Raw genomic sequence first — 15,900 nt, forward strand, 5'->3', positions numbered from 1 at the left:
CAGAGATGGAGCCGCCTTTGGGACTGAGGGTGTGTGCGCGCATGTGTGTGCACATGTGTGGAACACGGCATGTGCTCAGGCCTGGCTCAAATACCTGTCTCAACCACAAGGGGACACTGCCCCTTTGGGAGAGGATGTTCCGAGAAACTGCTTCTGATCGAAGGTAGAGCTTCCTTTCTGGGTGGTGGAGGGAGACCGGGTGGGTGGTGGTCACTGCAGGAAACCCAGGGGCCTGTCAGGACAGTATCCCCGCCGGCCCCGCCTACGGGAACCTCAGGTGTGCATGCAGTGAGCTCACGGCAGCAGGCTGGCCCACCATGGGGATTCCTTTCCAGCATTTTCCAGAATGATCCCAACTCAAACATGGGCTGGGCCAGGCAACAGGTGTTAATATCAAACGTATTTCCCTCGGTGGTGGGGGAGGGAAGTGCAGCTGCTCACCGACTGGGTTGACCGCCCCCAACACCCCTTCTTCGGCCATTTCTGAAAGGTAAAAGGGCTAGTTTCACTTCCCATCTGCAGAGTATGTGCACCTGAGACCTCCCACACTGTTGGGCAATAAAGGAAAACAATAATGGAAGATGAAAAAGAGCCTCCAAGAATGAGGAACAAGATAAAAAGTGAAACGTGAGCGCTGTGAGGTCGGCCCTCAGATGAAAAAGGCACTTGGAAAACCCCAGGCTCCCCTGAATCAATAAGAGCTGAGCTCTCCCCTCAATGTAAGGATGGTGCTAGCTTTAAATTGGGGTCCTCAGTGCACTTTGACCCGCCGAGGCCTGGCTGCCAATGGTCAGAATGGAAACCCTGCGGTGAGCAAGCACATGGCCCCTGAGGCTCATCCAGGCCCCGAGCTTCACGTGAGTTCATGCAGGAAAGCACCTGGTCAGCACCTCACACAGTAACTGCACGACCAGAGGCCCTCAGGACGAGGCACTGTTCTGAGGTCTCTGGTTACATATTATCTCTCTCTATAAAAGCCTAAGTGTCTGACCATCCGACCAGTAGCTATGACGTGCAATGACCACCAGAGGGCAGATGCTCAACGCAGGAGCTGCCAAGCTGTGGTGACTTGGCAGCTGCAGTTCTTAGGTGACACACCTGGAATCAGAGAGCAGGGAGCCTGATTCTGGGGTGCATCACTGAGAACCGCCCTCTGGTAATCTGGGACCCCTTGGGGGATGCTGGAGAGCTGGTTTTGGCCCCATCCCCGCAGGCCAGGCTGAGGGACCCCACCTGCAGACTCCCTTCAAGACTCAGGCCGCACCAGGTGCAACCAGCCGGGGAGGGACCTTGGGAAGTTGGCTCCAGTGCGTGTCGCCTGTCTTGCCCAGTCCCGCCCCGCCGGCCACCTTCTAATTAGTTTCCTTTCAATGTGCATGAATCTGTGCACCGGGCCTCTAGTAAATATATATATTGTCTTAACCATTGTTAAGTGTACAGCTCAGTGACCTTAAGTATGTTCACGCTGTTGTGCAGCCACCACCTTCACCCTTCCCCAGAGCTTTTTCATCTTTCCAAACGGAAACTTCGTATGCCCCATTTCCCTCCCTGGCCCCGGCAACTACTGTCTATTTTCTATCTCTATGTATTGATCTACTCTAGGAACCTTGTGTAGGTGGAATCATACAATACCTGTCCTTTTGTGCCTGGCTTATTTCACCGAGCTTCATGTCCTCGAGGTGCGTCCATGCTGTAGCATGTGTCAGAATGCGCTCCCTTTCTACAGCTGAAAAATATTCCAAGGTGCGGGTGTCCCACACCTTCTGTACCGATGCGTCAGGGGACTTCTGGGCTGTTTCCACCTTTTGATGACTGTGAGTTATGCATCTCAGGTACAAGCTGAGGTACAAGCATCTGCTGAGTCTCTTGTTCCATTACTTTATATACCTTGGCGTGGAATACTGGATCAGATGGTAATTCTATGTTTAATTTTTTGAGGAAAATATTTATTTTTGTCCTATGATTGTTCCTTGGGGCTACTATTAAAGTGTTCTGCCCGGCTGACGTGGCTCAGTGGTTGAGCATTGACCTATGAATCAGGAGGTCATGGTTGGTTCGATCCGGCCAGGGTTGCATTGTGGGCTTGATCCCCAGTGTGGGGTGTGCAGGAGGCGCCTGGTCAATGGTTCTCTCTCATCACTGACGTTTCTATCTCTCTCTCCTGCTACCTTCCTCTCGGAAATCAATAAAAAATATATACTTTTAAAATTTTCCACTTTGGGGGAGATGTGGATGAAACCATTTCTGACCACTCAATTATCTCCACTCCACTTCGGCCGCCGCAGCGTCTTGGCGAGATAAAAACACTCCACCTGTAAGCTTCCTGATCACAACAGCCTGCAAGCCTGTCACCCCCCGAGAGAAAAGCCCTCAAGCCCTAAGGCTGCCCCTCATCTCTCTGCCCTGGAGAACGCCCTCTGTCTTGAGCCTTCTCCCGCACACCAGGGACCTCCTTCCTGAAACCACCTCTGCCCTCCCATCTTCACTCTCCAAGACACCCCCTCCTCTCAGATCCCCACCCCTCCTCTTGCTTTTTTAGTCTTGCTGGCGTCTTCTATTGCCTTGGCTGGCTCTTGCTCTGCCATAAGCTCCATGGATGGAAAGTTGCCCCAAAGGTGTATTCAATACACCTGGCTCTGTAGCTGCAACCGTCTCTTCCTTAAAGATTGGATTCTTCTTGAGAATAATTCCCAGACCCGCACCTACAGCGGATTTCTTTCCCAAGCCTGAGACTAGCAACTGCCTGCAGAACTTCACTACGGGGCCCTTACCACCGCCGTGCCCCAAAGCAAGCTCCTCTTTCCTCTCTTACTTGCTTCTTCCTCTCTCTCTTCATTTCATGACCATTCTCCCAGTCAACTGGGTTCAAAGCTCTAGGGGCCTCCCTTTCCCTCCTCTGTCCCTTGAGCCATGACTTGTCTGCTCACTGACATCTCCACTTCCAGTCTTTCCAGTCCTCCTGCCTCCTTCGATTTCTGCACTCCTTCCAAGGGAACTGCCTCAAGTTTCTTTAAAAAAAAAAAAAGGCAGCTGGTCCTTCTTGGGAACTGTGTGCCCAGAGCCTGTCAGAGGGCCTCTTTGCAGGACTCTTCCCTGGAGCCCAGCTCCCCGCCAGCTGCAAGCCGAGCTCTGCACACTGCAGAATCCACCAGGGCACCCTGTACCAGGCAGGTCTTCATCCATCTCTGGGGAGTGACTTGGCCAGTGTGTGCTCAGCGCCTGCCAGTCACCGCAGGGCTGGCTGTGGGCCTCCCGCCTGAATGCCAAAGGTTGGAGTGACTTCCTCTGAATGACTGGAATAGCTGAGGAACACGTCCCTGCTCTCAAAAGGATGAGCATTCTTCATGTTCTCAGAAGTCATCAAACCTGTTTCTTTGTTTTTGAGGAAACAGAAGCTCGGGCTTTGCCAGGAGGCAACGGTCCACCCTTTTCTGGGGTGTGTATACTTAGGGGAACGCACCATTTGGACAGGGGCAGGTGTGTTTACTGAGCTGGGGTTCAGCTAATCATTTAGGAAAACTTCCTGGTAATGTTTCTCCCCTATAATTTCCCACAGTTGATGGAAGTATATGGCCGCAAAGGAAAGCATGGTGGCTGTCATTTAAGTACCAAACTCTGGGGAACTTTAGGTGCATAGTAAACTTCAGATTTCTTTCCGTTAAATAATAATTTAAAATCTCATTGAATAAAGTCTAGGGTTTAGTTAATAGTAGTGGCCAACCCTGGTCTCTTAGTTTTGACGAATAAGCAAGGTGAAGTTAGACTCTGACATCAGGGGAGGAGGGCGGGTGAGGGATGTGCAGCAACTACTGTCTTGGCAACTTTTCTGTAACTCCAAAATTATTTCAAACTAAAGAGTTTATTTAAAATAATGATCAGTTTTCCCCCTTTCTATGTGCGGGGCAGAAGACTGAGCCCCTTCACAAACACGGTCTCACTGAATGCAGGGAAGGGCCGGCCGTATGATGTGGAGACTGCACTCCGCATTTTACAAAAGAAATGAAACTGCAAGGGCCATGACAGCGAGACACGGACCTCAGGTGGTGTGGTGGTGAATGCGGATCGCAGTCACCCCAGCCTGCATGAGCCAACCCATGCTCTTCATGTCACAGTATGTACACACACACACACACACACACACACACACACACACACACCCTTACATATGGTCTGTCAGTTGTAGCTCAGTGTGAACTCTTGTCTTGGTGAACTTTCCTGTGCCCATCCTTCTCACTGACTATATTCACTCACAGGCTGCCTCTTCCGTGCAGGCATTGACGGCCCACGTGTCCTCCGAGGCAGACCTGGCCTGGGCCTCCTGCCCCTACAGCCCCCCCCCCCCCTCTGAGAACCCAAGTCCCAGTGGGCAAAGCCTGTCGCTCTCGGAATCCCCACCCGCCCACTCATGCGTTCATTCGCTGCGTGAAGAAGAAAGCAACAAGAGCGACAACCAAAACGCAACCAAGGATCCCAGGATCCCAGGTTTGTCGGAAGCAGCCACATCGGTGGTTCCAGAGAAGGCAGTCATCACAGCTATCTCAGAAGCACTGTAAGGAACAAGCACCCGGCTCTCCCCTCAATGAGCTGGTCCCGGAGGGCTGGGTCGGCCTGGAAGTCTGTATTTTTCCAAACTTCCCTTCCCCCAACCCCAGGTGACCCTGATGCACGGCCAGGTTTGGGGTCTCACCCAATAAATACCTGCAAATAGTCAACCTCTCTCTGCTCAAGGAGCCCCGGGGGCGGGGGAAGTTCATCACCTGGGAGGCAGCTTCTCAATGCTAAGCTGCACTTGGTGTTCTGGAGCCCTTTTCTGTATTCAGACACAATGTGCCTCTTTGGAAATCCGATCCTTTCTTTAAGGGAAGAAGACATGTACTCCCTTTTTCATCCATCAACCTGAAGAGAGTCCATCATATTTTCTAAAAACTTCTCTCTTCTAGACCAAATGCTCATAAGTTCCAACAATCATTTTTAAAAAATAATTCTTTATTGTTGAAACTGTCCATGGGCCGTGCATATATGCATACAAGGCCAATAATAATTTAAAAAAAATAAAATGCATTCTCTTATTATTCCATTTCAAATGTGAAACTCCGAACTGGGCAGAGTATTATGAGCCTTGATATTTCAAGGGGAAATTGTCTTCCATGCTCCGGTCCCTGTCTAGTGCGGCAGTCTAGGGCAGAGGGTCGTGACCTTGCTACATGTGGGAGTCACCTGGGAAGCTTTAGTCACGGCCTCGCCTCTCAGGGATTCTCATATCACTGCTCTGGGGTTCTGCCTGGAGAGCGAGATTCTTTAAGCTTCTAGGTGATTTTAAAGAGAAGCCAATGTTGACAGCTACAGATACAGACACTGGCTTATCTCCATGTTATTCTATCTGCTCACACTAAACTCATTCTCATTCAGCCTTTTGCCATTAGTCCCTGTCAAGCCAGGTCCTCCTCATCATGCACTGGAAGAATTGATTAGCTGAACTGAGTCACAGACTTTTACATTTATTCCTGAGACACGTCATCAATTTGGTTTGGGTCCACTCTTGCAAGGCTACTGAAGGTCATGTCAACTGAGCTGCACATGGACTATCTGCTATCCCTCCGGCGTTGAGTCTTTTATACACTTTCTGGTATTTTCAAGTAAAACATGAATAAAATTATAGAACTTTAAAAGAGACTCTACTGAAAACCCTCTAAAAAACAAATGTCAGCAGCTGTTTTTTTTTTCAGCAATTGGATATTCTTTCACAGACAAGGTCCAGATGCTAAAGATGTACCGTCACGGATAAATCCAAAGGAATGGCATTTATTTCCAGAATGAAATACCGCTTCTCCAACGTTCTCTCTGGTGGCAAGAGCTAGTGAAAGCCACCATGCTGGGCTGCCAGGTACTGTCAACTGATGCCATGTACTATGTGTGACCGCCCCAACATTACTTAAGTCTTGTGGACTAAACATGCCATAGGGACACCAGCTCTGAGCCTATAGTGTACACAGGTATATCCCCTAAGCTTTCTCTGTCCTTGAACCTGTGATCAGTGACCATGTGTTTCAACCACTCAGGTCATTCTTACCTGTGTTTCTGCAGCTCATGTGCTGCCTTTTATCCTCAACAATGATGTTAGTCACCTAATACCTGTAGCAACGTGCCATACATCCAGATCAAAATGTTGGGATGGTGACGATTTATATATTAGGCATGATAACTTATCCTGCTGTGTTGGGAAAGTTAAAAACATGTTGGTTCAAGGTCTAAACGAAAGTGGTCATTAGCTCTTGCAGCATTAATGAAATATTTTTTTTCCGAGTGACAAGGGGGTAGCATTGGCTGTGTCTACAAAGCTGTTGGTAACTCTGAAGGAGCCCAGGGGTTTGCATGCCAGACTTGGCTCCCATTGTCTCCGTTTCCCTGCTCTCCTGGGGGTGTGGGCGGTGGGTAGGGGACGAAAACACCGTTACAAGGTGTGGCATCTGCTGCTGGGATCTGGTGGTGCACAGAGCCCAGTGGAGCAGGCTGGGAGCGATCATGGCTTGTGGGTTTCCTGCAGAATGTTCACAAATATCTTGTCCTGCTGCTTTGGTGCTGAGTGTATCGCCTCCTCTAAGGCTGACTCGGTTGGGGGGGAGTCCAGCTCCAGGTGGAGCTGGTGAGATATTTATCATAATTTGGAGAAGCAGAGGCCACTGCTTGACCTTCAGAGCGTGAGCATGGAGCCAGCTGTCCCATGCAGGCAGCGGGCTGTGCTGAAGGCCAGCTGGCTTGAGTCTGCACCAGATGTTCCTGAGCATCGTCTGAAGGTCCTCCCCGCTTCATATCCTCTGTGTGGTCTGGTGCTAGCCCCGTGCGTTTCCATAGCAACCTTAATAATTTTTTTTATTTGCTTATTTTATTTTTTTAAATTACAGCTGACATTCAATATCATTTTGCAACCTTAATGAGTAGTAAGGAACACGGTCAGTTTCAAGAACATATGCTCACACGAAGACCTGCTTGAGAAGGCAGGGATGGGCAGCATGTGGCCAGGCTGTGGATTAGTAGAGAAACCATTTCTGGATGGAGATCACACATCTGCTAAATATAATGCCTCAACTTTGCTTCTTTTGGAGCGAAAGAATAGTTTTAAGTTTGTGCTTATTTTTTCACCTAATTACCTAAAAGCAAATATCAAAGCTGATGTCTGTATGTGGGGCAAAGGGTCAGTATGATATGTTTTTTAATATATTTTTCTTTGTATCTGCTATTTTGCATTTAAAGTGAAAATTGTAAATGTTTGAAATAATTGCTTAACACATTGCTTTACCCAGTGGCCAGGTAAGTTTCTATTGAACGAGTACAAAAACGTTTTACAAAGTACCACACTTTAAAAAGATATTAGCTTGTAAGAACATGTAATAAATAACTTCAAAATGCAACGGGTATTTAATTTTAAGGCGCGCCTTTAACATTTATGTAAAACACTGTGCAATATGAAAACACGAGAATGCTCGTGCTCCACCCACAATGTGTTAAAAAAAACACACAACCCACAGCCAACATCATACTCAATGGCAAAAACTAAAACCATTTCCCTTAAGAACAGGAACAAGACAGGGATGCCTAATCTCACCACTCCTGTTCGACATAGTACTGGAAGTATTAGCCATTGTGATTAGACAAGAAGAAGAAATAAAAGGCATCCAAATTGGAAAAGAAGAAGTAAAACTGTCCTTATTCGCAGATGACATGATATTGTACATAAAAAACCCTAAAGACTCCATCAAAAACTATTAGACTTAATAAATGAATTTGGCAATGTAGCAGGATACAAAATTAACGGCAAGAAATCTATGGCATTTCTATACACCAATAGTGAACTTACAGAAAGAGAGACTAAAAAAGCAATCCTGTTTACCATCACACCAAAAAAATTAAGCTACCTAGGAATAAACTTAACTAAAGCGGTAAAAGGCCTCTACTCAGAAAACGACAGGACGTTGAAAAAAGAGATAGAGGAAGCCATAAAAAAACAACAACAACAACGATGCTCTGAGCCCTGGGAAGGTGAAGACTATGTTGGCATACGTCTCACCGGCCAGAAAACCAACTGTTGGCAGGTTTCTCCTGAGCTGTGAAGTCTTTGCCTCCACTGTGACAGCATCATTCAATTCTGCAGGAATGATGAGGCCACAGGGCAGGTCGCAACCGCGAGTTTCCAGGTAGACTAACTTGGGAAGGTAAAATTAAGTTGGACGATGTAGATTTTTTTGGGTTAATTTTGAAAAGTGGTGTTTCTCTTCTACTCGCAGCACCAAGCTTGAGTAAGACTCTACAGTGGCACTTCCAATCTCTCCCCATGCTCGGTGAGACAGACCTGTACCTGTTATTTCTCATCCTGGCTGTACTCTCCGCCCTGAGGCATCTTAGGGCAGCCTCTCACCTTCCCATCACAGGAAAGAGAAATGGGCAGGGATTGTCTCTAGGTGTAAAGAACAGACAAAGCCGGATCCCTGACCACCTTCACTTCATAGCAAAAGGAGCAGCTCTGCTAACCGGCTAAGCTGATGCTTGAACCCATGACCTGGGATCACCTGGGAAAGACAAACTCATCCCGGCTCCTCCAGGCCCTACAGTCTAATGTCCTAGAGACCACTTTCAATCAAATTCTCACCTGTGGTAAGGATGCAGTATCTAGTGGGTTCCATTTCTGCCAAAAACACGGTGGAAGCCTTTTCCTATTTTTCTCCTGGCATTTTTTAAATGCGTGTTTAGTAGACAGTCAACTCCCTCTGTATCTACATATAGCTGTGTTAACAAACCCCAGAAGAATTTTTCTCAAAAACGTTCTATTTGAGGTAAGGGTGCTCAGGTTTTGCATTATATAGCACACAGTCTTTCCTGCTCTTCCGCTCCACACTCTCCTCCCAGATTAATGTTTACTTGGTTTCATAAACAGACAACATTATTTATAACAAATCTACTATTCATGGACATTTAGGTCATTCCTAATCTTTAAAAATATCTTTATTGATTTTTAGACAGAGAGGGAGAGGGAGAGAGAAATATCAACGTGAGAAGGAAGCGTCGATTGGCTGCCTTCTGCACACCCGCTATGGGAGATCGAGCCCACAACCCGGGCATCGAACTCACCACTTGGACATGTGCCCTGACTGGGAGTCAAACCTGCAACCCTTCGGTGCATGGGATGATACCCAACCAATTGAGCACACCGGCCAGTGCCATTTCTAATCTTGTAATCCTGCCATAAAGCTCTCTGTCATGCCATTTCACATATTAAAATGCATCAAGATAAACTGCTAGAAATAGGACTCAAGGTGTGTGTGTGTGTGTGTGTGTGTGTGTGTTGCAGAGGACTCTGTATCTTTCAAAGCACTTTTAAACACTGTGAAATATAATACTGAAAACTGCATCGAGATATACAGACACTTAACAAGTAATTATAAAGCAAGCACCAATGAAGTATTACCAACACCCCTAAAAGTTCCTCCCAGACGTAACTACTACCTTTCCTTCGTGACATTCATTTAATTATCATACAAAAACATGCATTTTGAAGAATTGTAAATCAAGGGGGAAAGATTCAGGATGAGATCTAAATACATGTAGAACCTAACTGGACACCGTTTTAAGGTTGGCTTGTCTTAAGCCAGCTTCTTGCTCTGACCTTTACTCATGACTGCTGCCTAAAAGGAACAACATAGAAGTAACAATGGGAAGAGCAAGAGGAAAGGGCTGTGTGTGTGTGTGTGTAAATATAAACATAACTGTACTCACCACAGGGCTAGTCGTTGCTCGATTTCCTTGAGAAAATTTGTATGAAATTTGTGCAAAGGTTCAAAGTTGGGGAATATGAGACTTTTCAGTGTTTCGGGCATGGAGTCCTCCTTGCTCACGGTGCTCTGAAACCACTGGGAAGAAAAGGAGGCCACACTTAGAGGTGTAGAGATGCATGATGAGTGTCTGCAATTCGGAAGTGATGCTGCAGCCACCTGCGCCCGGAACACAGGGCCTTTCCCACTGGGTTTGCAGCATCTCGGGGGCACCAGGCGCTTCCAGGCCTCACTGCTTGTCCCCTTTCATCAGATGGGACGAGAAGCACCCATCTCTTTATTCCTGCTTCCTGCGACTGGTTACCAAAAAACTGCCGAAGTCAGGACAGATCTCTGAAATGGGCAGCTCCTCAAGTCAAAACCTCCATCTAGCCAGCTCGCTGGGCAATCCTGCTTTATAGCACTGACCACCCCTGGGTTCAGTCCTTCAGGAACTTCCATCTCTGCTCCTTTGTAAAAATGCTGAGCACTTAGGTGGCTGAACCAGGGAGATAAATCCGCTGCCTTCACACAGTGTCAGTCATCCTGCTGAGGCGAGGCAGGGCTGGGTCCCAGGGTGTTTCCTGAGCACCTGCCCGGGCCAGTTACCATGCAAGACGCCCCGGAGGCGCACATACCCAATGATTCCGCTGACCTCCAAAAGGCCAGCTATTTACCTGCACCCAGGGGTCAGAAAGACACCTGCACGGCTTTACATTTGTTTCCAAGGCTGGACAGAACTGATTAAAATAATAAAAGACAGACTTCTGGCAGATTTTGCTGACATGGCTCAATTTATTATGAAAGATAAAACGAGGCTTCTATTCCCTGTGAGGTCTCCTTCAAGCAAAATGAATAAATAGCTGCATTTGACAACGGGCAACATACGCACAATGTTCTGCATCGATGCATGCAGACAGCAAAATGTTTAGTTTTCATTTTCTCCACTTTAGACACATCCTGCCTCCACACTTTAAAAAAATCCTAACTATAAAACTTTTTATAGAGCACATTCCAAATTAAATATATTACTGTCTTATTTCTATAATCTAGGACCAAACTCCTGGTCAGACAATCCAACATTTAATTAGATCCAGCTTCTCTCCGAAAGCTGAGTATTCATTGAGATAAATGATGTAAGCCGATGCTTTAGGGGAAATGCTACACATACCGAAGTGATGACTTCAAGATCCTTCAGATACGTTCGCTCGGTGGTGGACACTTCCTTAGCGATGAAGTACGCTTTGTCAGTTGGGAATCTCTGCCAAGTCCATAAAAAGAAAAGAGACATAATCATTTTTTAGTATAAGTCTCTAAGAATGCCTTGATTATAAGAAAGTGGAACATGGCTAACTTGCCATCTTTTGTTAGCTAGTATCAAGTCTAAATAAAGTCATGTATTCTTTTTTGTGGGAGAGGAACTACAGAGAGTAAGAGAATGGATTTCCATGATGAGAAAACAGTCTAGGAACACATTCTCCCGTGCAAATATTACCCTCAGTGAAAGGCCTCGAATGAGTATGTTAGCCACCAAGGAGGACTATTCGTTCAAATTTGGGCATTGAAAAGCTAATTAATTAGTAACATGGCAGAGTGATGCAGTCTTCAAGGACATAAATGAAACAGAAACCACAATGGCCTTTGTCCTGGGTGCCGTGGCCGGTGGGGTTGGTGTTCAGGAAATAGAAGCCTCGTTGTTTGTGGGCCTGCAAAGGGTAGCCAAGACAAAGGGACAAGAGTGCAAGCAGCTGGTGACACCAGTGTGACTCAGTTCTCTGGAATCCGTCGGTTAGGTGGGCAGGCGGCACCACTCTAGAGCAGGCCCGTCATTGCTTTTACTTTATGTATTTTTAAAAATTGACTAGAAAGACAGAGAGAGAGAGAGAGATGGAGAGAGAGGGATTTGTTGTTGTTCTTATTTATGCATTCATTGGTTGGTTCTTGATGTGCCCTGACCGGGGATCGAACCCACGACCTTGGGTATTGGGATGACACTCTAACCAATTTGGCCAGAGTCTGCTTTCTCTTTAAACAATAAGAAAAAGAAATCCCTTGGTGTTAGCCACCTTGCTTGCTTCCCACAGGTGCCCACCCAGGATATGCAAGAAAGCACAAAGGCAGAGACTTGAACAGATACTTGCCCGCCATGTTTCCAGCAGCATTGTCTGCAGTTGCCAAAAGAAGGAAACCACTCAATTATCCATCAACACATGAACGGACACACAAAATGTGGCACATCCATGCACTGGAATATTATTCAACCTTAAAAGTGAAGAAAATCGCAACACGTGCTACAACACGGATGAACCTCAGGATATTCTACTGAGTGAAATTAACCAACCACAAAGGGATAAGAACTTTAGGATTCCACTTAGTATATGAGGTTCCTGGAGTAGTGAAATCCAGAGAGACAGAAAGTAGAATGGTGGTTTCTGGGAGCTGGGGGTGGAGAATTATTGTTCAATGGGTACAGAGTTACAGTACAAAATTATGATGACAAAGTTCTAGAAATAAGCAATGATGATGGTTGTACAACAATGCAAATGTTACTTAATGTCACCCTAGCCGGTTTGGCTCAGTGGATAGAACATTGGCCTGCAGACTAGAGGTTCCCAGGTTCAATTCCGGTGAAGCGAGGTTGCAGGCTCTGGCCCTGGTCAGGGCGTGAGCAGAAGGCAACCAAACGATGTGTCTCTCTCACATTGATATTTCTCTCCATCTCTTCCTTCCACCCTTTCTAAAAACTTAATGTGCAAACTTAGTGTGCTTCATTATTTTCTCCTCTTTTTTCTAAGTGGCAGCTGCCTTAATTGAGATAGCATAATAATATGAGTAATTCAATAGAGCCTCAGTTATGTGATCAATAGAATAATATCTCGGGTAAGGATTAACAAAATAAAAACATTAAAAAATGTACTTAATGTCATTGAACTCTACCCATAAAAATGGCAAAATAGCCAGTTTTACTTTATGTATATCACTACAATTTCAAAACAGAATAACATGCTCGCGTGCACGAATCCCCGCACCTTTCTCCGGCCCTCCTCCTCGTCGTCGGTCCGTGGGCACGGCTGGTCGTTCAGCAGCGGGCTGACCAAGGGAGAGGCCTGCTTGGTGTCGGGGCTCAGGTTGGGAGACAAGATCACGTTGGCGGGCACAGCTCCTCCCTGCGAGTTGATGGACAGCTCTGAAAGGTGAGGGCTACCAGTCAGGGAGCCTGTTTGGGGATGAGAAGTATTAAAAAAAAAGAAAAGAAAAGAAAAGTAATTCCTCTGGGACCTGATTTCTACTTATAATCTCACCTTTTCAAATCTTTAGAACCTTGACTACTCAATGGTAAACTTCATGGGCTTCATTACTTTCTACTATTTTTATTTTCTAAGCGGCAGCTGCCTTAACAGAGATAGCATCGTATGAGTAATTCAATGGAGCCTCAGTTATATAATTAATGATAAGGTAGAGAACTCTGCTTAGGGAATTACAATAGTTTTAAAACATAGTGTATCCCCACATAGAATCATCTCCTAACCATTGCCTTAGCTTCTAAGAATTACTCAAGAAAGACAGCGTCTACATGACAAGGAGACGTGGGAAATGACTAGGTGATGAGCTAGACTAATAGGAGACGAGACGACTGGAGCAGCGAGGACAGACTACATCTCATAACAACGGGCCACCACTACAGAAAGATCAAGCAGCTACCTCCCCAGTCGACAGAGAACAGAAACAAGCTCGGTATACCTGGTGATGTCACTCCATGTCTCTCTCACTGTTTGGGACAGAAACACTAGCATCACATTTACACGCAAAGGTGGTCATTTAAAAATGCAAAGCTGGAGGTCATTACATTATCCCAAGACCCTTTTATGAGTCAAAAAGTGGCAGGTAATGAATTACTCCCCTGAAAAGAATGCCCCAGTAAACAGTACAGAAATGTGTAATTATCCACTGTGAGTCAGCCACAGGAGATGAGGTGTACATGAAACTCTTTGCCAACAGAATCTTGCAATGATCAATCCCTCAAACCATGGAAGCTAAACAGGATGTTTCACACATACCTCTCACCTAAATGTTCTTACCTAATGTGGATTTGCTAGAACTAGTATTAGGGCAAACAACGTTAAAGCAGCCAGCAGTCTTGCCTGTTACCATTATGAGGAAAGACAATGTAAATGACTTCTCCATTTTCCAATATGTAGTTTCAATTCATTGCTACGCCTCACACTATCAAGGATCTTGAAGAAAAAGGTGAAGTGCCATTTTCTGGGCATAACCCCCCCACTCCCGTTTTTTTTTTTTTTTTTTTTTAACATCTATCCTCTCCTTCTGGATTGTCATATCCATTTTGAAGTTATTAGATAGGACAGCCTAGAATGAAACAGGGTAGTGAACTTGATCCCAGTCTGAGCGAACCATGGAGAAACCACCAGCAGCCCCCACCCAGTCCCGGGTTGACCAGCTAGCTGTGTCACCCACACATGGGTGAGAAGCCACCACACCCAGAAAAACAAGGAAAGCATGCCTCCTGCCCACTGGCTACTGGTCAGGACACTGCTCTTTGAAGAACAAGCGTAGAAAATGTGAGAAGGCAGAATCAGGAAGTTCACATTGAAAAACTCCTGCGTTTGAATCCTTGCATTTTATTATGCAATTATTGAAATGAAGTCCTGGTGTTAGACAAAGACCCAGTCACCCCACACACCACCAGACCCAGGGAAACCCAGAGAAAAAAGGCCAGAAATTGCTTCACAAATGCCAATTTTATTGACACCAGTGCACAACTGAATACAATGATTGAGAAAGAACGGGAACTCGTGAAATAGAAATAGTGACAACAATGAGAACTGCAATTGTTTCACGGTACTACACTATTCTTTTTTTTTTTTTAATCACAAAAATTAAAATGTTATCACTACAAATAGGAATTAGAAAAGAGAAATCCTGGCAGTCTGTTTGGAGATCAAAACAGTTCATGCATTTGTGAGTTGCTGTTTGCGAGTCACGCCTTTGTGTCCACCAGTCATCTGGTAGCATCCGGGGGCTTACCTTCAGCTCTCACGCCGTGCGTGAGGTCAGGTGAGGCAGTGATAAGTGAGAGCGTGCTGGGCTTTGCATTTGCAGGGGCGTGGGACAGAGAAAGCATTCCCCTTGTCATTGAAAGAGTTGGAGCCAAGAAGAAAAAGCAGTTAGAAGGCTAGGTAGAAGAGGAGGGGGCGAGGGGCGGGGAAAACAGTACCAATTAGGCCCTGGACAGCATCCAGCAGCAGATAAAAGATCCAGCGCCACATTGTGAGGGAGAAAATAAGGGGGATCATGCTCAAGTACAAGCACTTCCACTCTCCAAGGTCAAAAGCTGTTGCCCTTGTGCACCCTCCTGGGACAGTGCTATTCAGCAGACGGAGCAGCTGGAAGCAGGAGCGAACAGACTAGGATTCCAGGAGAGACGCCACCCTGCCAAGAAGGCAGGACCCATTTCAAAGACAGCCGCCTAGAATTCCCACCGGACCACATCAGAGACAGGGCTCAGAAAACGACACTGAACATAAATGTCACAACAACCCGTGTTCCTGGGTTGAGTAGGGGACAGCCCCGGGTCAGGCCCAGGGTGTTGGGGGAAAGCCTGCTTCATTCACTCACGTAGCCCCAACATACATGTAACCACTGACCGAATTAGAGTGGCCCATTCCCACTTCTGGAGCAGCTACTCCACCTGGTTTGTTGGGGCCTAAGAAAGGCAGGGTGATGAGTGTAAACCGTTAGACCAATAAATCAGAGAGTACAAAGCCTGTTCTAGGAATCTATCAGCAGTGCTAAGGCAGGGAAAGGCCTAGAACTCTCAAGTGCGATTTTGCTCATCTGAGCTGCATCCTTGGAGAAGACTCTACTCGAGGCTTTGGAAATGGATAGGTGACATGGTCCAAACAAAAACATGTAACTCATTTACCATTCAGCAACCAATGAAGTAGGATGACTAGGGTACTCAGTAGAATTTGGCAGCTTAATGAGTCACTGAAATTCTCTTTTGACTTGGCACCAACGTGTGATAAACATGGTGCCAACCGGTGCTCACACTGGGCCCGTCTGCAGTCAAGAGGGA

General features: G+C 46.3%; 1 protein-coding gene across 4 annotated transcripts in view; it reads right to left on the minus strand.

Moving 5' to 3' along the window:
- Positions 1 to 15,900, minus strand: part of FARP1 (FERM, ARH/RhoGEF and pleckstrin domain protein 1) — a 231,935-nt gene that overhangs the window by 32,414 nt on the left and 183,621 nt on the right. For 2 of the 4 annotated variants that reach the window (XM_006755040.2, XM_006755038.2), the window contains exons 13-15: positions 12,833 to 12,990; positions 10,975 to 11,064; positions 9,769 to 9,902 (exon numbers count right to left, since the gene is read on the minus strand). In XM_006755040.2, the coding sequence (XP_006755103.1) occupies positions 9,769 to 9,902; positions 10,975 to 11,064; positions 12,833 to 12,990 (382 nt within the window). Of the gene's footprint in view, positions 1 to 9,768; positions 9,903 to 10,974; positions 11,065 to 12,832; positions 13,021 to 15,900 lie in introns of all 4 variants that reach the window. The other 2 variants (XM_006755039.2, XM_006755037.2) reach the window with 1 other exon arrangement.

The sequence above is a fragment of the Myotis davidii genome, unplaced genomic scaffold (genome assembly GCF_000327345.1).
Source record: "Myotis davidii unplaced genomic scaffold, ASM32734v1 scaffold133, whole genome shotgun sequence".
NCBI lineage: Eukaryota > Metazoa > Chordata > Mammalia > Chiroptera > Vespertilionidae > Myotis > Myotis davidii.